General features: G+C 36.9%; 1 protein-coding gene across 1 annotated transcript in view; it reads left to right on the forward strand.

Annotated features, from left to right (window-relative positions):
* Positions 1-16,023, forward strand: part of CLVS2 (clavesin 2) — a 47,051-nt gene extending 31,028 nt beyond the window's left edge. The window contains exons 3-5 of the mRNA XM_042825328.1: positions 7,617-7,727; positions 11,428-11,648; positions 15,936-16,023. Coding sequence (XP_042681262.1) covers positions 7,617-7,727; positions 11,428-11,648; positions 15,936-16,023 — 420 coding nt within the window. The remainder of the gene's footprint in view (positions 1-7,616; positions 7,728-11,427; positions 11,649-15,935) is intronic.
* Positions 16,024-18,062: the final 2,039 nt, after the last annotated feature.

The raw sequence follows: 18,062 nt of genomic DNA on the forward strand, positions 1-18,062 counted from the left end.
AGAATTTGTAAAGGAAAATGTCCAGGTAGATTTTCAATATCTCAAGAGAAGGAGACTCCACAGCTTCACTGGGCAAGCCTGTTTCAGTGCTCAATCACCTTCAAACTGCTGGCTCATGGCGAAACTCGTGTCCACCAGGACACCCAGGTCCTTCTCCACAGAGCTCCTTTCCAGCTCCTAGCCTGTAGTTATTGCACATAGTTATTCCTTTCCAGATGCAGGACTCTGCACTCGCTCTTGTTGAACCTTGTAAGGTTCCTCTCCACGCAAGTGTACTCTCTAGCCTGTCCGGGTCTCGCTGAATCACAGCACAGCCTACTGGTGTGTCTCCCCCTCCTCCCAGCAAACTTGCTGATAGCATAGTGTTTTTCCATTTGTCTGTAAACTTAATTTAATAAGACATTCACAAGCTGCCTAGAAAATGGATTCTTTTCCCCTATGGGAATTTCCACATCTGATAATTGCCTATTGTAAAACATGATTTCCATCACAGGAAAAGAAAATGGTATGGAAGAACCTACTCTACTGATTATCTCATACAGCTTTTCTGGTTTTGCCAATTTGGGAACAGCATTACACTTTGAAAAGCAATTTTTTTTTCCTTTCTGTTATCTCACATTCCAAACTGTTGAAGTGTTATGCAAAATTTTAAAAAAAAAGAGCCAGGATTTGTAGCTGAAGATAGAATTCTCCTTGGAAAACAGCATTTTTAAATTTCCTTTGTAAAATCAAATTCTTCGTATTCCCAAATTCAAGATGAAAATTGAGCAAAGGGAAAAAAAATAATCAAACCCCCCAAACCCTTGTCAAAACAAGAAAATATTGCTTATAGAATTTCACACAGTTTCTAATTGAACTTTAACTCCTACAAAATATCAGGCCAAAAGACTCTTGAAGTTAATTTACAAAAATGAAGTAATTCTAAATGCAGAGGAGAGCTTTTATGCAAAATGTTTTCTTTATCAAGTGCATGTAATTAAAAAAAATGACAGTGATTGGAGTTCTCTAAATAATGGAAATATGAATTCTGTATAATTTATATATTATTATATTCATATATAAACATGCATACAAATAAATGTCTTTTAAATCTCTACCCACCTATCTTATCAATATATAGTTTTCATGATTAACATATTGAAATGAAAGATGCAAGATTATTTGAAATTATAACAGATACTTCAGTGAAAAGAGCAATGTTCTCATTGTATGGATATAATCTCTCTCTGTTCTCAACTCATTCAATTTAACATATTTCTATATGAGCTGTGAGATAAAAGGACTAATAGAAATGAAAAGGAGAACTGCCAAAAGTCAAATTGCCTCACTGGAAGCTTCTTAGCAAAATTACAACATTCAGTTCTAGATAATTAAATCTTATTTTGTAGGAATGTCACTGAATGATGTTAATTTGCCTGTAGGTAGTGCTCTTTAAGTTGAACAGAGTAACAAAAATTTATTTGGGCACTTTTAGTTTGTGTTAGAAATGGTTTAACATTGTTTAATGAAAAAGAAAAGCTTCAGCTGAGGGATAACAACACCGTACTTACAGAGGAAAATCATTAAAGCAACTAACTAGCATATGAATATATCCATATATTTTTGGATAGGAGGAAATTTCTTAGTCAATATCTCTTTCATTGAAACTAGTTTTGATTCAGATTATGTAGATGTTACAAATATTTCAGAGATCTATAAAAATTTCACCACCTTTGAAAAAAATGAAACCTGAAAAATGAAATGTCTGGTTGCTTTTTCAGCAGTCTAATAGTAAAAGTGGTCTATAATAGATTGCAATTAAACATCTGCTTTAGTATCTTGAATTTCTTTATGTTAAGAAAGTTTTGGGACTCAAACCTTAAAAAGTTTAGCACAGAGAAATAGATCACTAGATGAAGTCTCCTGTTGCTACAGGCTGGAGAGCAGCTTCCTCATAATTTAATAATCATTGTCTCAAAGTCTCTGACGAACTTTATAATCCTTCTAACTCGGGATATTCCATGATTCTATGAAAATGTGTTAGCTTGCTTATTTCCCCCCGTATTTGTTTTATGTTCATGATTCAAGTCTCTCTGCTGTTTTTCAGCCAAGCTGTGGTCATGGTAAACTGTTACACTTTTGTTTGGGTGTCATTGTTGTCCTTTGTTTAGAATGAGTCTTTTCTCATCTGTCATTTATTTTCTGTAGCATGATTATAGATAGCATCTGCCTTCTGGTATTCCATAAGCCAAACGGTCCTAATTCTCCTAGAATCTTTATCATCCCACCGTACCAGTGGATATAATCAGAGTTTAAAGCCATGTCTTGAGCAGTTATGGTTTTTTTAAACATTGTAAATACTTTTGTCAAGGATGGATGCCTGCAGGAAGTTTGGTATTAGAAATGTTTTATTTTCTAATTCCTTCAATGAAAATTGCAGTTTTGGAGCAAAACTTTTCTTATGTGCACAGCAGTGGCTCTTTGTTCCTCTGGTACTTCAAACCTTGTAGTACCAAGGAAGTGAAGCTTTAATTTTCCAGTTAGGGCTTTTCTGTCTCTGATTTTGCATGGTTTCCTCTTTAACATACTAAAAATTAAGTTTAGTCATGCTGCATCTTTCATCTTACAGAATGTTTCAGTATTTTTCTCATGGAGCTTTCCATTATGAAAGTACTGTTTGGGCTCATTATAGTGACTTTTTTTCTCTGCAGTGCTTGATTTTTTTGAATAACTGGAGGAGATCTGAATTTTTCTTTTTTTCTTTTTAACTTTTCTTAAGTGACTTTTAAGATATTAATAATTCAATATGCCATCTTTGAACTTGTGATTTTTATTATGAATGTACAATTTTCACAGTCTTGACCCTGTAGCCTCTGGTTGACTGTGGATGCTATGACCTGAATTCAGCACAGCACTCAAACGCAGCCTTAAATTCAGCACAGTACTCAAACACAGCCTTAAGTAAAGTTTTTTTTTTCTTTGTTTGTTTTAATTGTCTAGACAGTCCATTGAAGGATGTATCGAGACTGTCCACAAAAAAACAGCTTCACTTGCTGTCACCATAAGGACAACAAACCCTCAGAATAAAACTCTTGAGCATATGTGCCTAAGCACAGTGTTTGTGCATGGTAAGGTATGTCTGGACAAGGTGGTAGGCAATGTGCTCATGCAGCCAAGATGTGGCTGGGCTGTAAGTGCATCTCTGGGCTTTCAGAGTGCGTCTGGAACTACTTTAACAGCTGTAAAAACAAAGATTAACTCAGTACTGATTTCATCTGGAGGAACTAAAAGTAGACAGGATATTTGAATGACAAATTTTATGTGGAGATGTCATTATTGTGATTTTAAAAAGCTCGTTTATTTTTCATATTTTTATTATCTTAGTTATCTTAGTACGATAACAATGCTCACACCACTAAGAAGACTCTCATACTCAGTTGGAATTTGGGCACTTTCCTCTCTTAAGTACTAATAATATTGTATACTGGTTTTGGTGTTATTACGTGTGCTACAGATATTTCTTCAGGCCTTCAGTTTCTTCAGAGAAGGCCAGGTAATCCAAGGTAATTTCTTCAGATCATGGTTGAGCCTAGCGCAGGGTGGGATGTGGTGCGAAGCAAGAGGAAACCTGGCCTCTCAGCATGTGCTATGAGTTGTAAGAGCAGCTAACTCCTTGGAAAGAAAGTGAAGGGAGACAGATCTTTCGAACTGTGAGAGGAAGAGAAAAAACTGCTGTGTGTGAGTAAAACTCTGCTGTTAGGAAATCCAGTAAAGTAGAGTGTGTCAGGCCTTGACTGACCTGGAGGCATTAGAGGAGAGGTCAGTTAGTGCCATGCAATGGTAATCAAACGGCACTGTAGAGTAAGGCTGCACTTCTTCCTTGTCAGCACACTCTTAATTGTCATTTATGTGCCTTGTATCACAAGGAACACAGGCCTTAATTCTAAATTCCTGTCTGCCTGTGTTGGTGGAATGGCCACATCACAAGATCTCTGGAGTATCTTTACATTGTTTTCTGCTTACAGGTTATAGCTTATTGTGAATGCTAAAATCCTTACGTTTTGCATATATAATTAGACCTTTTCAGGGGTTTGGTAATTCCCCATCTGATTTATTACTTTTCTAGTAAAATGCATGGCTTACTTTGTGGCTGATCTCCATTTCTGGCATGGGACATCTTTTGCTAAAGATTTGTATGATTCATGGCTTACAGGCTTTTCTGTAGAAATAAAGAATGTCTAGAGAGGCAGTCATGACTACCACCTTACCTGTGACTTCATTATGTAAAACCAAAACAAAACACAACACACAAGAGTCAGTGATTCGGAGAAAATTCTTACCTGCTGTTTATGCAGAATGGCCATCTGTCTGGCAAATCCCAATATACTAGTCAGATAGATTTGAGAAGAGCCAGACAACCTTCTGATGCCTCTTTCTCCAGCAGCTGTTGTGGTTTTTTTTTTTTTTTTTTTTATTTTTTTTTTTTTTTTTTGTCTTATGTGCTGATGAGGCTGTTTTTTGTTGTTGTTGTTGTTTGTTTGTTTGTTTTGTTGTTTTTCTTTGTTTTGCTTTGTTTCTTTTTTTTTAAATCTGTATTCAGAAGATTTTGAATTCTACTCTTGGCACTGTTGATAATGCAGAATATTTTGACCAAGTCACCCATTCTCATTATGGGCGTAAATTTTTTGGGTACCCACTTAGAACTGAAATTGCGCATGGGTGTAGTCACATAAAATGTTAAATATCCAAGAACTTCAGTCAGGTTTGGAAACTGCCTTTAGAATTGCTGAAAAACACCAAGGTGAGCTTCTTGTAATGTCAAACGGCATATCCTATTGGAGGATCATTGCAGACATTCACAATTGTCTATGTAAATGGATTCCAAGATGCAGGAAAATCGTGAAGTGTCAAAGTAGTAATTTCTAAACATACTCCATTTATCTCTTAGAAATGTAATATCTTCATAAATAACCAAATTGTCAGGGAATCCATTTTGAGTACACAATAGAATACAATTGCTGTTGGCTCTGCTCAGTGTGCATTCATGCGTAGCCTATTGAGATCTTCTCATTCAAAAATTGTCAGTTTCTGTGGGAGGCATTTTTTAAGCAGTAAAGAATAAGCATTCCATAGTTTTGTGTGTGTAATTTTGGGGGCACTTGTACTAATTTAAAAACCTTATAATAATTATGCAGGAAGACATTACTGTTAGGGATGTCTTGTTTATTTTGTTGTATTCTGTGTTAGATTATAAAAAGTGTTTGATCTTTGCAAGTCTTAATATAGTTACCATTCCAGTTAATTCTGAAGATATCTTCAAAGACATTTAGATGGCAAAATATATCTTCTGCAGATATAGTGAGTGTTCTTTTGTGTTTGCAGCCTGCTGCATTGCACTTCCTTGCTGGATAAACCAAATACACGCAACCTTCCATAGATGAATGGTATCTCCTGCAACAAAAGGTTAAGGTGTCATCCAATGATTTATCCTTCCCACTGGATTCATTGGGTTCCTGTGATAGGGACATAATTTACTACCTTTCATATATCAGAGGTTGTGCTCTCAAAATGGTGCTTGGGGATTTATGATATTGAACAGGGTGAATTACATGTCATATTATCAACCATCCTGTCTGACATTTAGTGTTGGCAGGAAATGGGCATTTAGCAAGTAGCACAATCTTCCAGTAGGATTGTTTTATTTCAAGGATTTTGTTAATCAAATATTTCTGAAGAAAATCTTCAAAATAGGCTGTTAATCACATTGGCCATCTGTGGCCATCTAGATGTTAGTGGTGTCTGTCAACCTCCATGCAGAATATTTTTAAGGTATTGTCTTCTTGATGAAAGTATTTCTTCCTTGAATCCACACAGATGTTGGAATCACAAGGTAAGTGGCACGCAGAAAAAGGGTGACAGAGAGTAAGGGAAAAGGAGATACTGTATTAATCAGATTGAGATTCTGAAAAACAAGTTTGCACATGTGTGTCGGCATTTGTCAGTTCTGTATAACACATATGCATATCTGCAAGACAGTTAAATCTTTATTCTGATTACAGCTTTGCATCATGTCGTGTTGCTTCTGAGTGGATAAGACTGCCTTGGTTAGGAGTGCCTACCAGTATCTGAATGGTACTTTTCAGAGAAGCAAATGGCCTCTTCAGTCTTCTTTTTTGCAGCAGTTATGTTAACTCTAGCAGAATATGGAAATTTCCTGGCACATACACTTTTTCAAAGTATGTTACTATCTGGCGACATTTCATTAAAGGTTTCCTTCCTGCTTTCCTTATTTGAGAACTCTTGCTTGGTTGATATAGCTTATGACTTTTTCTTGTCTACTTTTTTTTTTTTTTTTTTTTTTTTTTTAACAGTGCTCTATGACCTTAAATCAATATACTTCAAATGGTGCTTTGTGAGTTATATCTAGACTGGTGGATACTTGTATATGGCCTGCTATCTTGTCTCCAGAGGAAAAAAAAAAAAGAAGTATATTTAAATAGATGGTCCTGACAAAATATTTGATTGCCTCATTCTGAGGTTCTGATCCCTCTGACACTGGCCTGAATCTGCATTATTGCAGCCACACAAGAGTGGGAGATGTAGCTGGCAAACATGTCCTTGTCTGTACCTATATTGTCAAGCAAGAGATAGGAATTTCTGCTGCTGTAAGAAAATATGGTTTTGATATAAGTGACTATCATGATTGCCTGGGATATGGACCACATGTTGAATAAAGGTTCAAAAGGAGGCCATTCATTTAGTAAACTTGTACACCTAACACGATAAAGGTTCTGACATAACCTGGGGAAACAAAAAAGGGGCTTTCATCAAGTCTGATGCCTGTAAGTCTAGGCAATATGGGAAGCAGCAGCAGCTTATTGCATTGTTTGAGTATACGATCAATCAGACAAAGAGAAAATCAGGACACGTGATGAGTTTGGAAATAGTATTTCAGGACAGAATGTCTGTCCTCTTCAGACTGCCAAATCCTTTGGCATACTCTCTTCACTTAGAAACTGAAAATGCAAATCAGAAACTTTACTAGGGAGTTATCTACCCTTTGTGTTTTTCTATAAGAAAAAGATGTCATTTCTTCAATGCAGATATTCTATCCATACATTTAAGTTCCCAGAAGGCTTCTGCCAACATGAGAAAAATTATGGTCTAATGTATTTTCTGTTTTGTGAAATATGAATAATACTGGAGAGATTTTTAATAGTAGCGGAAATCAGAGGGACATTTCCTGTGCTCTTTAGTGACACTGGTAGTGATAAGTAAATAAAATGAATAAAATTTCAAAGAAGTGGGAAGGAGAAAATATTGCATTGATAAAATGTGGACAAGTGATGCGTGTTCAGAGCATTTCTGGAGGTTAGAAAGACTGTCCGTTCTTGATTTTTGGAATGTCATTGCTGTTTCATCACAGTTCTCAACCAGTCTGCTCCTTGGATGTGTTGTTCCTTGGTATAGAAGATTGACGCACGCTGAAAGGACACTTTTTTTTGAAAAATATTTCTTTTCATTTAAGCTATAAAAATAAAAACATTCAGTATTTTAAAAAACATATTAGATATATGTGTGTGCTACTTCTGTTAGGAGTTAACATTGCATCTACTATTTTTTTTTCTCATGTACAGGACAGTTTTCCAGCTCGCTTTGGAGGAATACATTTTGTCAATCAACCATGGTATATTCATGCCCTCTACACAGTTATACGGCCCTTTTTAAAGGAGAAGACACGAAAAAGGGTATTCTTTTTTTTCATTTTCCATTATCTGGTAATTGTAGTCAGCAGGTGTATTGTAATATAAATAGATTGTTATTGGTGGAAAGTTTTTAATTGCAATTGCATTGTAAAAACCTTCTTTAGCTGTTTTACAGACATCCTTCAAGGACCTTGTAAACAGTGTTTTTAAATGTATTTTTGCATACAAGCATGTGATTCCTTCTGGATTATATAATGGTATTGTCAGCATTGCAATTTCTATAAGAAAGTTGTGGCAATAAAATTTGGGAATGATTTGTGTCTTTCTCTTATGATAGACACATTGAATACCAAGTCCTTTCCTAGTGATTTCTTTGACACTAGTATAAACTAAAATACAACATGCACAGTAGCTTGAAAATAGTCACTTGAGTTAAAGCCAGTGAAAGGAAATATGTGTGCATGTGTCTGCATAAGCACAAGCAGTCTCTCAGACGTTGATTAATTTGCAGCATTTACATCAGTGCAATTAAGTTACAGCTTGGTAGCACATAGAATGATATTATTTCTGTAACAGGAAATTTGTCATCCAGCAAAACATAGCATTCCATACAAAATCATTACAAAGAGCATGATGATAATTTTTGCTTGTTCACTTACAGGATCAGGTCTCTAAGGAGCTCTGTTTTTTTTCTCTGCAAAGAGTCTACAAGGCTACAATGTTCCTTGGTGTTTACCTGTTTTTTACTGACATTATGCTTTAGAGGCCTCTGTATTCGCAGATTTTGAACTATAGATTACAAAGGCTTTTATGTAATATTTGTTATAAATATGCAAATGAAAACTCATTCTGCAGGATTCAGTTGCGCTCAACTGACTACAGCTTCAATGTAGAACAATACAGTGCCAGATATGTTTGAGGCCTATCTAAGCCAAGGACCATCTATCTACAACCAGGCAGTGCAGTACACCTCCTTGGTTTGTCACAAGATTAAAAATAAGTGACAAGGCAGTGCGATAATCAGGTATCTAAGTATTTATTGAGACATCTGAGTCAGTGGCTGGTGGCTCCAGCTCTTTCAACATGTCCTCGTACAAGAGGTGTTCCATCCCTTGGATCGTTTTTGTGGTACTCCTCTGGATGCGTGCTCCCACAGGTCTGTGTCTCTCATATACTGAGGACTCCACATCTGGACATGGTACTCCAGGTGAGTCTCAGCAGCACAGAGTAGAGGGGCAGGATCACCTGCCTTGACCTGCTGGCCACGCTTTTTTTGATGCAGCCCAGGATATGGTTGGCTTTCTGAGCTGTGAGGGCACATTTCTGGCTCATGTTCAACTTCCCATCCACCAGCACCCCAAGGTCTTTTTCATCAGGGCTGCGCTCAATCCTTTAATCGCCCAGTTTGTATTGGTGTGGGGGTTGCCTTGACCCAAGTGCAAGACCTTGCATTTGGATTTGGATTTGTCAGCCTGGGCTCACTGCTCAAGCCTGCATAGGGCCCTCTGAATGGCATCCTGTAGCTCTGGAGTGTTGACTGCACCTCACAGTTTGATGTCATCGGAAACTTGCTGAGGGTGCAATTGATCCCCCTGTTGATGTAATTTCTGAAGATATTAAAGAGTATCAGTCTCAGCACTGACACCTGTAGGACACCACTTGTCACTGATCTCCATCCAGACACCGAGCCACTGACTACCACTCTCTGAATTTGATCTTGCAGCCAGTTCTCTGTTCGCTGAACAGTCTACCCATCAAATCCATATCTTAACAATATGGAGAGAAGGATGTTGTGGGATACAAAGTGTCATAAGCCTTACTGAAGTCCAGATAGATGACATCAGTGGTTCTTCACTTGTCCAAATGCAAACTTTTTACAGCAGTTTTTGTTAATTCTTAGTCAGTTCTTCCATTAGTCAGATAGTTAAATATTACAGTTAATAAAGTTTGTTTTTCAGTAGGAAAGAGAACAAATTATTGTGAGAAAAAAAAAAAATCCCACAGAATTATCTTCAGAAGTGTATGAAGATCTCATTATTTATCTTGCATGCATTTCCTGAATTATTTTTGCAGTTTTTGAGAGGTCTGGTAGATTTGCAACTGATAATTGCATTGAGATAAATGTAGTACTCAGCATATATAAAGCAACTGCTAAAATAGTGAAACATCCAGTTTGAAAATGACCATAAAATAAATTGCTTTTGCTATTAATATTTGTTCTATCACTCAAAGATAACTCCTTTCTGAGAAGGAAATACTGTATTTGCATGTTTACATTAAACTTTCTGTCTATGCAGCTGACTGGAAGATGACAAAATTTATGACTGTTTCTTTTCTCATTCCCATTACAGCATCAGTTTTCCAGTTGAGGTACAGAGATGTCCCACAACCAAGTGGGCTAAAATATGAGACAAGCATATATTTGCTTTTTTTTTTTTGTCTGTCTGCCTTTTGAATTTAACATTTGATAAATCAAGGTATAGCTCCCCAGAGAAGTTATTGCAAGGTGAAGTAGGATAGAAACTGGTGGCATTCCATGTACATGCACACCCTGTCTTCCCCATGGAGAGCAAGAGGCAGCGGTATGAGGCAATAACTTCCCTTGCTTACTTGGCTGCTTCTGCACAAGTCAATTAAAAGAGGACTGGGCACTGCCATTCCTACTGTTTAATTGTACAGGCACTCTCTGGCATGGCACTGGCCAGTGCCAGCTAGTACTCTCTTAGACATTGCCTTGGAACAATTCAAGGACTAGTAAATAGTGTTGATGAGATCTATTCTGGAGATAAAGGGAATTTAACTCTGTGGATGTAAACTGTGCTGTAGCACTTGCTCCTGGTGCAAGAAATGAATCCTGGCCTTTTTGCTACTCTAGAAATCTTCTTTGAGCTCTCTGTGAAGCCACACTCAAGAGAAGGCATATCCTCTCAATGGAAGGTCTACAGATCCTCCAAAGTGGGAGAAGGCTATCCAAATCCAGAGATCCTCCATTTTTAGTACTCATTGATCACCTGTTGCAGATTTCTGAGGAGAAACAATGAGGTTAAATATAAACAGAAGTATAAATGTCAGTGTAGGTATATGTGCATATTGTATACATACATACACTATGTATATGTAAATGTAAAGCATATCTGAAAGTAAATCAGTCAATAAAAATACTGATTGACAATATCAAATAGTCTATCAGAATTCCCTTGTTGTCACTGAAAGTATTTTACTGTTATTACTTGCTTTGTTGCTTGCCATGTACAAACAGAAGGAAGAAATTTTCTTCATTATATTCTTGTTTGTCTTTTTAATTTTCTTTTCATAGAACTCAAGGGTGGATACTTGGAAGTCAATATATTCCTTAATGTATATAATGAATGCTAATTTTATTTACTGAATTATGTGCTTATTTTATGTACTTAATTTATTTCTCAGGATTAGGAGAAACAAATTACAAAAGATAAGCAGTCTGTCTGTCTTGACTTCTGTCTGTCTTGTTAGTCAGCATTAGTTCATACAATCCTTACGTTGCTTGTCCTGCAGACATTAATGCTTTAATTGCTTTGTAGGTGTATGAACATTGTCTGACTGTACTGAAGGTAGAAGTAATGTGTGCCTTGTTGGCTATTGTGTTAGCCCAACATAGGCATAAAATTGGAACTGTACAATATTCTGTCATAGTAATGATGTAATTTGGGCTTTGATGATTTTTTTGATACTGTTTTGTTTTTATCTTTTTATATAAATACAGATATTCCTTCATGGTAATAACCTCAACAGTCTACATCAGCTGATACATCCTGAGATCCTGCCTTCAGAGTTTGGAGGAATGTTGCCCCCATATGACATGGGAACATGGGCAAGAACACTGCTAGACCACGAGTATGATGATGACAGTGAATGCAATGCGGACTCCTACAATGCTCCAGCAAAAGATATAGAAAAGGACCTCTCTCCTAAGTCCATGAAGAGGTGGGTTAAAGATACTAATATGTTAACCTCATATTGCCATGAGGTTAACATTTGCCTTCTCACAATATCATAGAATAACAGAATTGTAGGGGTTGGAAGGGACCTATAAGTGAGCATTGAGTCCATTCCCCTGCTAAAACAAGATCCTTATAGAAGGTCACACAACTAGTTATCCAGATAGGTCTTTATTGTCTCCAGAGGAGACTCCACAACCTCTCTGGGCAGCCTGTTCCGGTTCACTCTCAAAGTAAAGAAATTCTTCATTGTGTTTGTATGGAACTTCTATGTTCCTTGTTTATGAACCTGTTGGTAGTTTCCTCAGCTTATTAGGTATAAGAACTTTTTTTTCCTTAAGAAGACTCTTGGCTATAATCCACAGCATTAATTTTCACCTCTTGTCCTATCACTAGTTGCTAGGCAGAAGAGGCTGACCAATTTGTACTGGTTAAGCCTAGCAGTGAACATATGGGACAGAGAATCTACATAAACTCTTTTAAATTAAGTTGGAATATGCTAATTTGAAAATTCATTTTCAGAACTTGGCATTTGGTGCAGAAAGAAGAGAGAATTTGGAAGCAAGTCAAACAGGAGAAAATATTTTGAGACTTGTCAGCCAGGAAAATGATGTTGTCTGGAGTATATCTTAAAGACTTGTTAAGACAGTGTAGCTTGAAAGAGATATATTTTTTAGGAAATGGGGCGGAGAAAATTGCCATAGAAATAAAAACAAACACATACACACACACAAAGAAAAACAACAAAATAACAAAAGATTTTATATCAGAAATCTAAAATACATTGAAAGTGGGAAATGTTCAGAGCCTGGCTGGGAATGAACTAGGATAAGTAAAGTTAAAAAAGATTGTGAATGCATATGAAAAAGATGCAACTATCACAATTGTTTGAGAAAATAGGACAGGGAAAGAGTAGCAAGGGGAGAGCGTGAAAATGAGTGGCATATTTATATACAATTTGTACTTAGAATTATGTAACAATTATACGTACGTAGAATTATTTGTAGCAAGAATTATGAAACAGTAGAGAAGTTTACTTGGAAAGATTGGTGGAATGTAGGAGCTGAAATACGGAATTCTTAGTGATGCAATTAAACCATGAGAGGAAGTTGCCACATCCAAGGATGCAAGAAGGACCCATGAGCAATTCTTTGACAAGACTCTCTGAAGCAGAATTTCCCAGACTACTCTGAAGAAACACTTTGGAAAAGCAGCAGATTGACAGATTCTTTTTTCTTTATTTAAGGAGAGAAAGCATACCTACTTTCTTCTCATTTAACTGGTGCTGAAAAGTCTTTCAAGCCGACTTATACTTCATTATATACTTCTAATTGATCTGCAGTTTACTGTCAGATATTCTTTCAATCTAGGCTAGCTGACGCAGTAGGAAACCTATTGCAGAAAATAAGGATGTTGAAAATTGGATCTATGTTAAATCCAGCTGAAATTTCCTCACCATCATTATATTCATTTTCAGTTAGCATATCTGCAGTACCTGCTGAAATCCTCCTTCCCAACTGCTGGATATAAAAGGTACTAAGTAGGCTTACTGTGACAGTACCAAGTAGGAGGGAATGGTAGCAAAATTCTGGACAAAATCCCACAATTTTGTAGTATTAGCTGCACAAACATTTTAAAAACAGAAATAAAGAAGTTAAGATAAGTAGAAAGAGGTAAACACTATGAAGTTTAAAATTAAATTTAACTTGAATTGGATATCGGACAGATTATACTTCTCTCTGCTTAAAACCACATTAAGTGTGGTATGTTACTGCAGAAACAGGACATCTGAAAACATGAGGTAGGTCAGTGAAAGTGCTTGAGTTCATAGGCAAAATTTCACAAGGGTAACAAATCGCCAACAGTTACCTTGTTTAATTTGGTTTGGCAGTCTAGAATTAACTTATTGCTTTGAAACATTATCATTCATAAACCAAGATCATGCTAAGAGTTCATTTCTTTGTTATTCATTTTTCCCCTTACGTGAACCACTGAAGTTCCTTAAGATCTGCTTGAACTTTGGATAAATTGGATGACCTCTCCTTGGAAAAAAGGCTGATCGTGGGTAGATTGGTGGAGATAAGGAGAAATTAACCCCACCAAATAGTGTAAATCTCTTATGAGAACACCTTCACAACGTGACACTGCTGCAGCTGTCTCAGTAATTGTATTTAGTTTGTGGCCATGTACACCCATGGCTCTCATGGCTGAGGCATTCAGATGGGGTCACAAGGATCTGCACATCTAACTCCACAGGGCAGATGTCTGAGTTGACCAAGTTTGCAAATTATCTTTGTATAGCTTTGGTTCCTTGCCTCTGCAATGGGACTTTGCATTATAGCTCTGTCCTGTTGTGACTTGTGAGAATATATTCAGCAATGTCTGTAAAGTTGTTTGGGAGACAGAAATAAAAGATGTTACGGATTTACATAAATACTTTCCCTTTTATGTGACTTTGTTCAGGAATTGCTGCTGAATTGGAAGACAATAAACATTGATTTAAATAAAATGAAAGCTATTTCTTCTTCTTCTACAAGGAATTTTTTCTCCTGAGCTTGCAAACCATAGGTTAGGATTTGTGCAGTTTCATTTTCACATCTGTCTTGGAATTGGGAAGCTTGGAGGCCCTGAGAATTTATGGTCGTTACTGCCTCTCCGGGAATTTGAGTCCCGGTTTGCCTACTTTTCATCTCTCCTTTAATTCCACAGATGAGAAATGGAAACTTCAGTTTCTCAGATATTGGCAGCCTAAGAAGGCTCAGTCTGCTATTAGTACTTAAATTCAATTGGGAATTCTATGAAATTAGTATGCTCCCACAGCATTTTTTATCTTGGTGAACTGGATCTTCCAGTACAGTTTCCCACCAGTAATTTTTAATCAGCTTTGATTTAAAAAAAGCTTTTCCATTTCACTGGTTTAACTTTTTGCCTGTTGAGCTGACTAACATTGTAGATGACGGTTATTGTACAGTATTAATTAAAAATTTTTAATTGTGTTTATCACAAGAGAGGCCATCAGATTTTCAAAGTTGATTTTCTCAATTGTAGCACTGGTAAGAGCATAATTACTGTTTGAAAATATCCTTGAATTTCAAGAATTCACATGAAGTTTGATTCAGATGTTTTTCCTTGTTTGTTTTTTTAACTGTTTTCCTTATAGTTTTTGAAAAAAAACTAATCAACTCCTGCAAACAGACTCATTCATTGGCTTCAGGGGATCGTTCTAGAGTGGGATACTGATAATATGTTTTTATCTTAAATTGATCAAGATTTTTCTCTGTGCTGTAGTCTTTAAGGTGGGCAAACTTGTAATGTTTCTTCTGATCAAAAATTTGTGCCTATATTGTTGAGATGCACACACATTCTAGCCATATAAGTCCTCTTTGCAGGAAGGAAGAGAAATTTATACCTCTAGCAGTAGATTCATCACACTTTAAAGGAAACATCTATCAAATATTTCTTTTACTGTACCCTAGAAGTGTCTGTTTTTTGACAATCTTGTGACATGATGTGAGACTCATTCTTACCACTTCAGGCTTTGTTTCCAACAGAATGTTTTATTTTGCTGGAGGCTGGGGCTTCTTTCTCCCCCACAAATGGCCGTTGCATGGTATCTATACCAGTGTCATGCTTCTGTGCTGAATCAGAGAATCTGGAAAAGATTTACAATCATCACTGAGTTCGTCCTTTTGCCATCCTTTTCTGCTGTGTTTAACTGAGCTGACAAGCGAGTTTGACAGATGTGTCCACTGCTCCAGAAATCCTGCTGGCTATGGCAGGCTTCCCCAGGGTTGGCTTAGGAGCATGCTCTGTTGCATTAAGTGCTGTTTGCAAAAGGAACAAATACACCTCTAGCTAATACATGCCACTAATTGCTGCATGCCGTTTGCCAGCTGGGTGGCTGAATTATACCTTCTTTACCAGACAACTGCTTTCTGGTAGGGGGGGTCAATGCTTACATCAGTACAAAAGACAGCTTAGTTTGCTCTTTGTTATGTGCTAAGGACGCGCTTTACTTGCTCCTTCACTGAATAAAGGAGGATCTATTTTATTGCACTTTTTGTCCCTATTTCCACAAACCAACTCAGAGCTCTTTAAAGGCATGTATCCACTCTTTAAGGGTATTTTCTGACCATTTGTGTTGACTGGATGCTCAGTGTAACAGTATCATTGTTTTTAAGCCCTGGCAGAAAGGAAAAGCAAAAGAAAGCTGAGATTTATCTTCATTTGTTTTCATCTAGAAATGTCAAATAAGCATGTTGCCCTTCTGCAGGTCTCAGTCAGTGGTGGATCCTGGGGTGCTAAAACGCATGGATAAGAATGAAGAAGAAAACATGCAGCCTTTGCTTTCCCTTGACTAACAGTTCCTGAGCATCAAACATGAACTGCAGTGGAAGGCACTCAGCAACAAGCAAACCATTGGGAAAGAGTGTACCAGCTGGAATCCTATTTACTCATGTTTATGTAGCATAATGGAAGCAGGCACAAGATTTTACTATTCTGCCTGAATTCTGGATGCCCTGGGGTGAAAAGAAAGAGAAGAAAGAAGGAAAATAATTAAAAATAGGAATCAGTAATTTATTCTGTAAGTGCCAACCTGTTTGTAAATACAACATAATCCTCTACTTTGACTTTCTAAGATATGGTAAGCAAATACTATGAGTGACTTCTAAATATGTCAGTGAAGTGCATCGTACAAAAGAGTAGAAAATGTGCATGCATACACACGTGTGCACACACAGAGAAACATGTACTGGACAAGAAAAAGTATCAAAGCCAATTAAATGTTGTCCTTCTTATAGGAAGCCATACTGCAGCTAGTACATTGACTGCAATATACAGTATATTCTCTGCAATGCTCAGTAATGTGCAAAGATAAAGAGGGATTATAAGAACTTGGGGATGCTGTAGCCAGTCAAGTATTTCCTAAATGTAGGAATTTATTTCCAACTAACTTTGTGGCTTAGAATTGTGACTTAGCATAAACCATGTAGCATTGTGAAGAAGATAACAGATGAGCTGGAGCCAACTCTTTGACAGTTTGATGTTTGGCTGTATGAGTCTGTGAGGTTTCTTCCTTAACTTTTTATTTACACTTTGCAAGTAACCCAGCGTGTTACCCTAAACTGGGTGCTGTAATGTGGGTCATGTTGGAGTTATTTCTCTTGCATTTTGGGTGCACGTCAAGAAGTTTTCCAGAACTCTGTTCTCCCTCGTAATGAGAAAATAATCCTCTAAATTCAGTGTAAGAACCAATGTTTGAAGTTAAAGCCTGGCAGCAGAGTTCAAAAGTTAATCACTGAATCCTGTGCATTGGGAGACTTGGATACATACATATATATATTTTTTACCAATCTCTGACAAACATGTAAGGTGACATTGTTAGACAAGTATATTTAATTGAAGGTTTATACAGGAAATCATACCAATTCAGTGTACTTGTTGTCAGCAACATGTACTTAGATATATTATAGATTGTATATTGAGATGACTTCATGATTAATATAGTGCAACTTTCCATAGAACAACAGCATCCCACTCCAAGCAAGGATTAATATGAATAAGTTGTAGTCAAATATCTCAGCCTATGTGTTTGGGGCACTTTTTTGTTTGTTTGTTTGTTTTTGTAGTGTAAGTGTATGTATTTAACATGTGCCATAATAGAAAAATATGTTTTACCTCAAAAGGGCAACAGGTTTCAGTAGGTATTAAGTCAGCTGAAATGCAGGGGCTGTATGATCATTGTGTGTTGACACGAGTACCATTTGTTATATGCTGAGACAGGAATACATCCTTTGAACTAGACAGGCATTTCTTATTAAGGTTTAACTTTGCAATCAGAATAAGACAGCATGGGATGCTCACCTAAACATCCAAATAATTGGAGATATTGCAACGCAGTGATTAGAAATATGCTCAACAGATGACCACTAGGGAGGCAGTAGCTCATAGGTACCTTGCCTCTGAAGCTCTGTGGTAAGAGTTTCCTCCATCACTTCAGTATTCACTGAAATTTCAAAATTGCTGGTTATGGTTACCTCTCCTTGCCTAGGATGATTCCAGATTTCAGAAATGGTGGACTGTGGAGAATTGAGAGAAATCTTGCAAATGTGTCATCTCAGAATTTGTCCATGGTGGCAACTTTGGCATTCCTCAGTGCTGAGATAAGCCAGTCTCTTCCAGCATCACCCTTGATTAGCTCAGGCAGTACATAGATGAAGCAGTTCATTAGGAATACTGATAAATAGAATATGCTTCAACATGCATATTGCAGAAACTTGTCTGAACCAGTCATCTTTTCACACTCTTATTTCTATTTTCATGATATGTGTTATGGAGAAACAAAGGGAAAAGATACAGAGCCTGAATTTGAGAAGTATTAATCAGTGGCAGTTGCAGA

This window comes from Centrocercus urophasianus, unplaced genomic scaffold (assembly GCF_019232065.1).
Source record: "Centrocercus urophasianus isolate 14NV4802_14NV808 unplaced genomic scaffold, USGS_Curo_1.0 seq_10, whole genome shotgun sequence".
NCBI classification, from domain to species: domain Eukaryota; kingdom Metazoa; phylum Chordata; class Aves; order Galliformes; family Phasianidae; genus Centrocercus; species Centrocercus urophasianus.